The 12405-nt window shown below is 33.6% G+C and overlaps 2 protein-coding genes across 2 annotated transcripts; both read left to right on the top strand.

The window, feature by feature from the left end:
- The first annotated feature begins 116 nt into the window (after window positions 1-116).
- Window positions 117-3498, top strand: LOC124950900 (protein phosphatase 1H). The gene is made up of 7 exons (XM_047498373.1): window positions 117-354; window positions 460-911; window positions 1085-1342; window positions 1446-1663; window positions 1734-2004; window positions 2078-2337; window positions 2425-3498. The coding sequence occupies exons 2-7, from the start codon at window positions 726-728 to the stop codon at window positions 2681-2683; spliced, it is 1452 nt and encodes a 483-aa protein (XP_047354329.1). The 5' UTR covers window positions 117-354; window positions 460-725; the 3' UTR covers window positions 2684-3498.
- An 8133-nt stretch (window positions 3499-11631) lies between these two features.
- On the top strand, window positions 11632-12361 carry LOC124951090 (probable salivary secreted peptide). The gene has a single exon (XM_047498881.1). It carries the CDS (start codon window positions 11700-11702, stop codon window positions 12093-12095), a length of 396 nt encoding a protein of 131 aa, XP_047354837.1. The 5' UTR covers window positions 11632-11699; the 3' UTR covers window positions 12096-12361.
- Window positions 12362-12405: the final 44 nt, after the last annotated feature.

Raw genomic sequence — 12405 nt, forward strand, 5'->3', positions numbered from 1 at the left:
ATGAAAATTTTTATCGATTTATCTACTGCAAATAAATACTCTTATGATAATAATTTATATGATACAAATATAATTCTCTCGAATGATATTAATGGAAATTATCGTTTATCGTTATGTTAGCTTTGAGATATGTATATATATACCTTAGATATATTGAAATTACAATGTCTAGTGTATAGTATGATAAGATAAATAGGAATAAAATTATACAAGTGATTCAGAGATGGCGTGTTTAATACCATCCTTGCTACTCGTGTCGGAGTCACTGTCAAGTTATAACCTATAATATTGTTGACAATAGTTTTGTCAACAAGATGTCAGTATTTTAAGATAATCTTATAATTATGTTTAATAGTAAGTATATAGACATATAAAATATTCTTGAATTAAACGTAATATATAAAAGAAAAGAGATAGTTATTTTTGACCATGATTAATATACTTACAAATTCTTAACAGGTGACAGCTAACCCAAAGCAATCAAATACATCGTATTGTGTGTATGTCATAAAAAAAAAAAAAATTTAATTAACATTCACCGCATGATTACATCCCACGATTGGAAATGCATTGAAACACTTTCGATAATAGTGCTTAATATTTTGTTGAATATGTATTTTATATGACATAGTAATTTATTGAATTAATAGATTAAGAATTTATACATTACATCAAAAAAAAAAAAAAAGAAAAAAAAGAAAAGGAAAAAAAAAAGGAAATTTAAAATGTTAAACCGATTTAAATCAGTATTGATGAATGCTGTAGGTGTAAGCGAGCTTGACCTACAATATCCAAATGATTCAAACAATGATTTGATGATAGATTATGTCAATTCAAATTTTGCGGTAGAAGTGGAAAATAAGCCTTATAGTCGACCTAGTTTTCTAGGACTTACTGCTGAAGAAACACAGGTATATAATTTTATCAATATATTCTACCTTCACAATATTATTTTTAATAGTGATTATTATTTGAAGTACTACAAGTGTATATAACTAAATATATTATTAATAATATATATATATATATATATATATATATGTATGTATATTTAGTTTAAATTTTATTTGATGTTACATTTCAGGTTAGTGCTGATCATAGAGTAAGACCTATAATAGTCCCAAGAGATTTAAGCAGATTACCTTGGTGTGCTGGTTACGCAGAATGTATAAATGCTGGAAAAAGTATTTGGAATGAGGATCAAGCATCTGCAACACGAGGAGACCTTAAATTTACTGATATGAACGCTACATTGCCTTATGTTATGTTTTCTATGTTTGATGGTCATGCTGGATATCAAGTGGCTCTCACTGCAAGATTACATTTACACAGAATAATTCTAGTTAGTAGTTTACATTTATAGATTACAGTGTTTGTTAGTTTAATTTAATACCTTATTATCCATGGAAATTATATAAAAAAAAATTTTTTTTTTTTTTTATTAGGAGAGGTTGAATGCTATACCAAGTACTGTATTATTCAATGAAGATGAAGAAGAATTTATAAAAGGTAAAGATTTAGTTACAGGTGCTATCGAATTAGCTTACAGACAAATGGACCAAATGGTAGAAGGTCAAGCTCAAAATGGTGGTGGAGGCTGTACAGCTATTACTATTCTATTTCTTAATGGCAGATTATATGCTGCTGGTGCTGGTGATTCTAGGTTTGTAATTAATTTATCTACATATATATGTATTTATAATAAATCATATTTATTTTTATATTTTTAACAGAGCAGTGCTTGTATTAGGAGATAGTCAACGTGCTCTTACTAGAGATCACACTCCAGATTCTGAATCGAATCGTGTAAGAGCTTTAGGATTTTTAAGAAGTCACGAATTATTAAAAGGTTATTTTACACCATTAGAATTCAAAAAAAGGCCATTACAGAAAGAGTTAGGAACTATGGTCTTATATAGAGAACCTTACATGACTGGTTGGGCATATAAAACATTATCACATCTTGATTTAAAGTTACCACTTATTTCTGGTCATGGAAAACGAGTAAGTTTTATTATATAACACCTAATATATCTTTTATTATAATATTAGTATAATATAAATATTATAATTACAGAGTAGAGTTATGGGTACCATAGGAGTAACAAGGGGTTTTGGTGATCATGGCTTAAAAGCAGCTAATACAGGTGTCAGTATCAAACCATTCTTATCATCTCAGCCTGAAATACAATCCATAAAATTGGAGGATTGCAATCTTACAGAACGTGATTGCATTATAATAGCTACTGATGGATTATGGGACGTTGTTTCTGACAAAACAGCAGCTACTATTCTTAGGAAAACACTTGCCCCAGATACACCTTCTTTAGAATATAGGTAAATTAGTTAAAATAAATTCATCAGACAAAAATAAAAAATTTGTAATTAGACAAAATTGAATATCTTATTACTTAAATATATCAGGCTTACAATGGGTGCACAAGAATTAGTACAAGCTGCTAGAGGTCGATTAATGGGAAGAACATGGGTGGGAAAATCTGAAAATTCTAATGAAAACGAAGACAAACTCGCCCCAATGGCTTCGGTCGATGACATAAGTGTAATGGTGGTACCACTGTATCCATATCTCTGCGAACATAAACAATGGTTAAAGTCAATTCAGCAGGAAAGAAAGTATTCTAATGATTCCTCACACATATCTATCAATAATTCGATACAATAATTATTTATAATTTAATTATTAAATAATGTGGATACAAACATTAGTTGCTCCTAAAAGAGTATAATCTTATGTATATGCAAACAATATTAATTAATGATTATGTACAATTGACAAGAACAAAAATTTTATTTGTACTTTCATATATAAATTTTAATCAATAATTTCATAAAAATGTTAAAGTGTGTATTGAAACGGTTATTTATTACATACTGCCACTATATAAATATAAATATTTTAATTAGATTTTTGTCTTCATATACATGAAGTATAGAAACTGTATTGTGTTATACTATATATGAATACATATTTATTTAGAAAAAACATTCCATCATTAATATGTTAATATAGCCATATTATTTGAAATAGTCTTCAACTTTATAAAATGGACAAATCTCTTAACTTTGTATTGTATTTTATTGTATTGTATTGTGTTGTGTTGTATTTGTGTTGTATTGTATTGTATTGATTATTTCTTGTGTATAGTAATTCTTTGCAAGATTTTGTAGAATCGAAGAATATATTATATGAGCGTAGGAAAGATTCAAAAATAGAAAAAAATTTCTGCTTTTTCTTAAATCATTCTCAACAATAATATATATTATTTCTTTAAAATTAAAGCGCTTATACGTGTAAACTGGTACAAATTGATCAATTTAACTGATATCATTGATTAAACTGTATATAGTAAAATCAGAATGCACTGCTCTGAGCGGTATGTAACAATTATAGATTTTATTATATTACCTTGTATAATATCTTCTTTTTAGTATATTACATTGTAATTATTGTATAAAATAAATCTAATAATGCACATACATTAGATATTATATTAATTACAAACCTTTTTATTGAATAAAACTTATATTATTATATTATTATCAGAATTTCTTGGATTCCTATTAATAACGAATGAAAAATAATAACATTTTACAAATACTTCGACTTTACGAAGACCTTTTTTATTTCACTAATATCACTTTTTTCTTTCAAATTTAGATCATGACAGAACATGATGCAAAATTAGAATAACAATGAATTATGAAAATTCTTTAATTTTTAATGACAGCTTTACGTTCGACCGTATTACTTTTTCCTCTGCAATACAACCTAGAAAATCCCAATGACAATAATAATATTCACTCAAACGTACTTGAAAATCGTGCTTACATTATTCCTACGCCAAATAATGGAAGAGCCAGGGAAAATATTAACGTGGTACGGCCTATCAAGTTTCTTGCGTGAAAAATCCAACTTATAAATCTTTCGTACGGCGTTTCGCGCTGTTTACCATATAATAAAAACTTATATTCCTGATTTATCATTCTATATAAGTTTATTAGCGAAGACATGTTTCCACTTGATATTGATGAAATTTCAGTAGTCACGATCATTTACATTTTCATTTGCGAAGGCGTACAACTAGAATCAATCCATTTTAATTACGACGTTTAACATGGCGTAAGAAAACGCTTACCGTGATCTTCTCTCGTTTCTTTAATAAGAAAATATATGTGGTGGTCTTCAGTGCCAAACTTAGAGCAAAAGTTTCTTCGAGTCTCGTGAAAGTTCACGAGAGTAAGAGATTACAACGATTGATTTATTACTACGGAACAAAAGGATGACTGAAATGAAGAAGAAAGGACCTGTTCTGTCGATTAATGGAAACAAAAGTAAATTATAAACATGTCACAATCATGAAACTCGATTTTTGACAATATGCGGCTCCCTTCGTTTGATATCCAATCCATACGTTGCATAAATTTTAATTTTCGATATAACAAATTATGTTAATTACGATATGAAAATGATGGAAAAAATTTTATCGTCGACGATGTCATTCCAAAAAGGCAGAAGAATCTCATATTATAAGGGACAATAAAGCATTTTGATGATTATGTCCTAGGTGACTCGTTAACAATGTTCAATTTTAAAAAGTTATTATAGGAAACGATATATTCAATCCCCATTTCTATCTTGAACAAAAGTCATTGAAATTTTCATCCTTCCAGAAACATCGTTTTAGTATCGTTTATCGATGCGAATATAAGCATACCTAAAAAAAAAAACGAGCTAACGAAGAGCTATTACCGATAAAAAATATTTCGCATCTCTTTCAGGAACCTAACGACGATGAAAAGAAAAAAAAGTCACTTGACCCAGACGTCTTTTTGTTAGCAACGAAGGTTAATTTATAAAATACTTAGATCGATGTCTAGGGATTTTGCAAACGCAGTTCACTTCTTCCTCGAAGTTCCATGTCAAAAAATGAAAGACGTCACTTTTTCAAACGATGTCATATCGCGGAAACGTTTTTCATGGCGAGTTATAACGGAACGATCAGTCACGGTCATCTAGGTGACTAACGCGAAGGGTTGCGGCGTACCTAATGTTCCCATCCTGGTCAGGATAAGGAAGGAAGAAGAAAAGGAGGGTGGAAACGAGAGGGAGAGTACTTTAGGCCTTATCGGAACGATCGAGACTTAAGGCTCCAGGACTTACCTCGATATATCATCGTTAGGAAAGTTTCGACGGAATCCTGATTCTAACATCAATGACCTCCTATCGATAAATCGTATCGATGTGCCATTGTCTGACCAAAAATCTTTCTTCTTTCGTATTTTCATTTCTCTCATTAGAGAAGAAGAAACGTAGGGGTATCTTTAAGCGATCGTTAAATAGTTTCAAACTCACGCAAAAAAGATCTTCCTCTTTATTATATTGGATATAGATAGGAGTAATCATAATGATCGCTAGATGCACCGTGACGTATCGCCGTTCCAAGATCTACTCTTAGTTACCAAATTTCAAAGCGAACTTTCATCTGTTACACGGTAGAATGAGGCTACATTTTGACTGGGCTCCCTAACATCCAGAAGTTCTAAAGTTTCGTGAAAAGCTTAATGAGAAGATCCAACAGTGGTACCTCTCGCACCTTCCCCGGGGTTTACATCGCTGACTTCTCCTCGTTAGTCTACTGCCTGACTCGTGCCCGTTGTCAACCCTCTTAGCTCTCTCGAACCTAATGTCCTTCTCCTGGAAACTAACGCCTGGTTGCCGAACGTGATGCAATGGATAATGCGACAAGTTTGTTGTCAGTAGGATTATATGACCAACTCTCCTGGTTTTCTCATGATCCTTCATGTCCTGCAGCAGATCCGTATTTGTTATTCCAGTTGCAAGATAAACGAGAATCAAAGCGAATATGTTACGGTAATAATTATAATTGGTTTATCTCAATTGAAGATATAATACGCTTATTTAATAATAATTGGAAAGGAAACATTCAATGCTCGATCGATTGAATCGAAAAGAGAGAAAGTTTCATTTCATCATTCTTTTCTTTCTTTTTTCTTTCTTTTTTTTTTTTTCTTTCCTTATATTCGTTCTTTTCTCCTGTCTCGCCTACTTCACAAGTTTTTCCTATCATTAACTATATTTTTCTCTCAAGATAATGGTGGCCCGGCTACGACGTCGGCAGATTATGAAACGTGTCGAGACGAACGACCAGCACGAGCAGGATTTTTAAAAAATCTGTATCCGTTGAAAATGAAAAGACAGAAACGATTACCCGCATGTCGTCTCTATTCATATAAGCTTACACGCGTCTCTATCGGGGAAAAAGCGGCTTGTGCTAAATTAACATCTTTTTTTGAACAACCTTTATGCGGTGTCACGAACATAGACTACAGTGAATACTTTAAAAAGTTACTCTCGTATATTCCACACTGACAAGATGGAAATGAATTTTCCAACGTTATACGAATCGCGAAATAAATTACCGCATATCATTGATGACGCAACGTAATATTTTTCATATTCTCGATATGGGTACTCTTATATCTTTCTATTCTTAAAGATAAATGACACGTAGTTGTAATTTCCTATTAAATTCGTTTTTACGTCGGAAATATATCGTTTTACCGAATCAATATATTATTAAAATAAGTAATATTACTTATCATTTGCTTGAGAACTAAATTCGGTAAAAAAAGTAACACCACTGGATTAATTGATATTGAATTATATATCTGTGTGTATCATCGTGAAATTTTTTGTCAGCTGTATTACTATAAATATATATTTTATTCTCAGAAAGATAAGAGTCAAGCGGTTCGTTCGAATAATATTATTTTGTAATAAATAAGTCTGAATCATATCGCAATTAATCTCGATAATTATATCGAATGCTTTTTTATCTTTTGCCAGTAACAAGAAACGCTTTAGTATTTTTCTAAGCTTAACTAACTTTTTTTTCTTTTCTTTTTTTTTCTTTTTTTTTTTCATTTTTTTTTCTTTTTCTTCTTTTTTATATAATCTTGGAAATCTTCCTCGTTTTATACGCCCGCGCGTATGTGTACGACTTTCCTTTCTCAGAATCTTCGCATGATCGATCAGCCGTTCCGCCGGTTAGAGTGACAAATGGCGTTAGGTGTTACCTAAGCTAGTTACAGATCCTTCGGTAAATATAGACGGACAAACGTTTCCTAATTGTACTGGGAATTGTTTACGCTACGCTCGCAACTCCTTCCTACCTTCTCCCTTTCGTTCTCTTCCTCTTCCTCTTCCACGATTATTCCATGTTTGCCTACACCGTTTCTTGCTCGGCTCTGTCATCTCTTCCGGAAGAATGGACGACGGTCGAGGCAAAATTCTTGGTATGGGCTAGGCTACAGGTCCTAATTAAGATCCTAATGTTTGTCGTCGGAGTAAAAATCGTTGGGAGTCTCGATAAATTAGCGAAGCGAAAGAACAAGGAATAATGATAGAAAGAAAAAAAAAGAAAGAAAAAGAAAAAAGAAAGAAAAGAAAGAAAAGAAAGAAAAAAGAAAAACGAGAAAAACGATCTCGTTGAACGAAATCATTCACGCCGTGCAGTCAGTTTTGATTATGAAAACAGGATAAACGAGGGTTCGTCGGCGCATAGCACCTTCAATTTCGTAAAATCCGGTATGCCTACTGGACCAACTGAAGAAAAGAATTGGAGGATCACTCGAGAGTGCCAATTCACCCTACTCGAGTTCATGATTCGTTAAAAAGTGCCAGAACAAAGGAATATTTTGTTGAGGAGAAAGGGAAGAACGGGATATATATATAGAGAGAGAGAGAGAGAAAGAGAGACAGACAGACAGAGAGAGAGAGAGAGAGAGAGAGAGAGAGAGAGAGAGAAAAGGACGAAAAGCGAGTGGGTGGATCGCGGTAAAACGTAATAATGGGCATGGGAGTGTTCGAGCGGTCGAAAGCGCAGAAGTTCAAGCTCGTAATCGACTAACGGCCGATTATTCGACCTTATCGTGGACGCAAATGACATGCACGCGTTTTACCACGATCATGGTTGAAGCAACTGTGGCACTCAGCTATGCGGTGACGATCGAAGTGCCATAAACCAAAACTATCGTGCTCTTCCTCCTACCGATAGCAGATTTCTATTCATAATGTATTTTCAACAAATAGCGAGCTTATGATGCTCGTGACTCGAGCTAAGCGTATTACCGATTAGGTATATTAGAACGAGCATATAACATAGATAGACGATTTTATAGAATCATAACGTTTACCCATACATACATACATATATAGAATACGATATTATAGGTGATAAGTAGGTGAACTTATCATGGATTATATAAATCGAGATTGTTAATCAATCTATTAAAAATTATCATTAATAAGATTATCTTCTACGAATTGTACATGCTATTTTTTTTTCTTTAAATATTGTATTATCATACTTCGATATTCCTATACGGGGAATTCATTAAATCATATGATATTCATTATATTTATCAATGCCATTTTTGATTGTATAAGATATTCATTCGCGCTCGTTACAAATCTTATCTCGCCGAATATATCATTAAATTTTTGTAAATCGAACATTAATTTCTTTTCTTTATTTTTAACGTGAAAATTCTCGATCGACAATTCTTAAGAATTATTCTTTATCTTGTATGTTTTCTCTTTTTTTCCGCACATTTTGATAACCAGTCGGATAGCCAGGAACGAATTATTCTTTCATTTTATATATCGAAAACATTTCTCCGTTGCATTGGTTCGTAATATATGTTAATTCACGAAAAGAAGCGAAAGACTTTAAGTAATGGAGAAAACTAGTAGCTGTCACTCCGAGTCTTATAGGGACGGTCAGCGAGCTGCGGGGTTGCGATGGAAGTTTTCTGTTCGCCTAATTGTCCTAACGGGTGACCTCGCCGTTCAGTTGTACTCTTCTCCCTCGTTTTTACTGCCACCCCTTTGTGCTCTCTCTCTCTCTCTCTCTCTCTCTCTCTCTATATATATATATATATATATATTTATATATTTATATATATATATATATATATATATATATATATATATAATACAACCAGACAATTACGTTAGATTGAAAGACAAGTAAGTAAATATACGAAACATTATGGACGTCGGATTGAAAATGGTACGGGGAATTAATTAATCATCCGAGGAAAATAAGATCTCCATAGGTAATAGATATGAAAAGGTATGAAGAGCATATTAAACCGTAAGACAGAATTAGTCACAATTCGCATTGTTCTTGGCATCCCGCCGACGGCTTGTCCGTCGTACGCGAGTAAGAGCCAAGTGCATTTTCCATCCTGGAATATCGTACCTCCTCGAGTGAGCTCGTTAAGCTCGTTGAAATCGAGCTACTCTCTCTCTCTCTCTCTCTCTCTCTCTTTCTCTCTCTGTTCGGTGTTTCCAAAGTATATCCCGGGATAATTAATGGCGAAACCATCGAGATACGGCGATCGTGCGAGCGCATCTCCTTGTGGCCGCCGTGCTCGCGACAGGTGGCAGGAATCGAGTAGTCCGACCAGTCGAGAGCTTCGCCCATCGAATGAATAATGCGACCGTTCTTGGACTGTATGCACTGATCTTAGTTGGAAGAGAATGAAGAAGAAAAGGAAAAAAAAAGAAAGGGAGAGAGAGAGAGAGAGAGAGAGAGAGAGAGATACAAAGAGAGAAAGAAAGAAGAACAGGAAGAACGACAGAAAGAGAGAAGAATCGATGGTCGTGCTCGAAGGACGACTTCCAAGGCGGTATTTCATTAAATATACGCGTGGAGAGGCATACTTAACTCTTTCGAATAGTAAGAGACAGCGAATAGAGGAAAATACGGACACGGTCTATGGCCTCGTAGGCATAAACTTCTCGCATATACCAAAGTTTCGAATCGGACCCAGGCGAGCTTGCATTCATCGTCCATCGGACTGCTTCGTAGCATCAGCAGTCCCATTCACGATGGTGAAACGTGCTTTGCAGTAAATTAACGTTACGCCAGACGCGCGTCTGCTCATTGCCAAGTGATACACCTACACGTTTGCGAGAATTGCGTATTGCCTTGTTAATTGAAACCTCGTAGGACCGACCAAGTTCTGCTTTCAAAATGGCTTCGCGACCAGAGAAACGTGTTTGAAAAGAGTTCTTGCAAGCGTCGCTTTGAATTAATTAAGGTCTATTGTTTGGCTCATTTACACTAAATAGTTGGACATTGTGGTCCGGTTGATGAAGATCAAAACATTGTTTTTTTTCCATTTCATTCGTTTTTCTCATTTATTTTATCCTTCTATTAATTCATCGTCCTTCTTTATTCCTTTATGGTCTCATCGTCATCGAGAAATCTGTTCGAGTCTGATCAAATTTCATGCCTGTTAGAAGCGATATTGCGTCGACATGTATCCAGCAATTGACTTAATGATTCGAGGGAATCTAGTCTCGCTGCAAACCTAAGTGCATACACGGGTTACATATTGAATGCTTACACGGTTAGCAAGCGACTGAGCAAACTGCCGACAACGGTCTTGACAAAGCGAAAGCTAATCTATTTCAAGTAGCAAACGATATATTCTTGAAGAAAACACATTTATTACGAAAAAATCAATCATTTTCTTTTCTTCGTTTAAGAATAATTATATTGTTTATTTTTAATTAATAATAAGTCGACAAAGATATCGACAAATATTGTGAAAATAATTGATAACGAAGAAATCTATAAATCAATAAACCTTAGTTTAATTTAAACTTGAAACGAAAAATTATAATAATGTCTGTATAGATATCGATTAAACTATGCACTAACGCTTATAGAGAGTAATGTTCCCTGCCGAGAGCCCGCACGTGTACGCACACCCATACACGTAAATCGGTGATGGCACGTATATAGGAACCACCCGAGAACACTAGCAAGTATAGTAGGTATGTTTGTGACGAACTGTGTACACATAGCAAGATCGTTGAATTAGATGGAGATGGCTTGCTCATGAATTACGGAGGTCGTCGTCTATCGTGGAATAGAGGTCAAACACCTTACTGATGATCCGGGTCCATTCTCGGCAATTATTACGATTCGCCTATATTTGTAAAAATATATTGAAAACGATTATTGAAACTTATTATTACCGTTATGTCTTATTTGCTTCGCAATTTTATAAAAATAGTAAAACAGATATATCGAACGTACATACATACTTATCTCTCTTTCTCTCTGTATTTACAGAGCGATAAAAATATTTGTTTCGTCCTATCAATAAATCTTTAACAATTCCTCGTTAGTGGCATGAGTCAAATATTAAAAATAAAATTTTCAAAAGGTATCTTCTGGCTAACGCTAAGAAACGATTAAATGATATCATCTTTTTTATTATGCTTTCTTCGTCTAATTTTCTTATTTATTTTCAACTAAATTGAATAAATATCAGAAATATTATATATTATCTTTCGCGATGATATATTATCTTTCCCTTTACTTTGATACGAGTAGTTAATATTAAATACAATAACAATAGAATTAATCGAAAATTCTAGATTAAATTCTTGAATGTATTACAAGAATACGAAATTCTTCGAAAGAGAGTTTCCATGAGTGGATTGTAGATCGATACAGATAACCTAAGATAAGAGAGATAAGAACTTTTGATATGTATATAAGCGGATCGTTAACGTACTTTTAGCATAGTCGAGCAAATTCTTTAACGAGTAAAATAGAACAGTACGAATCAAGATGCACGCACAAAATTTGTTGATGGTCATCGTCGTGGCGATTGCCGTTGTGGTTATCGCGGGTGTAGAATCAGACTACGTTCCAAGAGCTCATTTGGAAGAATATGCTGCCAAATCTCACAATTTAACCATTGGATATAGAAAACCAGGAGACAGGAGAGTCCACACTCAAAACATTGTAAAGAAATCTTCATGGATGCGAATCGTGACTGCTGAAGTAAGCATTAACACCAGTAGTATCATCAATATGGTCGGCGTTTACGATCAAAAGACCGATGGTACAGGAGCTTTCCCTTCTGTATTGAAAGGAGGTCCAGGAAACAGAAACGTCACTCTTCGTTTTAAGAGTCAAAGAGGCCACGGCATCAACTTCGTTGTTGAAGTTTATGCACGTTAATATAAAGGACAGAATATTGCTGCTGAACCCGTAAAATTATTTATAATATTATTACAACAATGTTACGTTCCAATCATAATATTTCTTTCGCCAATGTATCAACAAATATAACGAGTAAATAATTTCATTGTTAATTATATTACATCATTGTCAAAATTGTTTGTTTTCGACCGCGTGATTGGAAATGAAATAAAACACGAACAAGAACACGTGGCTCTGATTATCCTAGAATTTAAATTGGAAATAAACACCGATGTTGCTTTTGATATCTTTGCGAGATTAATTGGAAATGGCCCTTTGTAAATTTATC

This window comes from Vespa velutina, chromosome 8 (genome assembly GCF_912470025.1).
Source record: "Vespa velutina chromosome 8, iVesVel2.1, whole genome shotgun sequence".
Classification (NCBI taxonomy): Eukaryota; Metazoa; Arthropoda; class Insecta; order Hymenoptera; family Vespidae; genus Vespa; species Vespa velutina.

Coding starts and splice junctions, on each gene's coding strand:
- LOC124951090 (XM_047498881.1), top strand. CDS start 11,700: ATGCACGCACAAAATTTGTTGATGGTCATCGTCGTGGCGATTGCCGTT.
- LOC124950900 (XM_047498373.1), top strand. CDS start 726: ATGTTAAACCGATTTAAATCAGTATTGATGAATGCTGTAGGTGTAAGC. Junction 1,343..1,445: donor ATTTACACAGAATAATTCTA/GTTAGTAGTTTA, acceptor TTTTTTTATTAG/GAGAGGTTGAATGCTATACC. Junction 1,664..1,733: donor GCTGGTGCTGGTGATTCTAG/GTTTGTAATTAA, acceptor TATTTTTAACAG/AGCAGTGCTTGTATTAGGAG.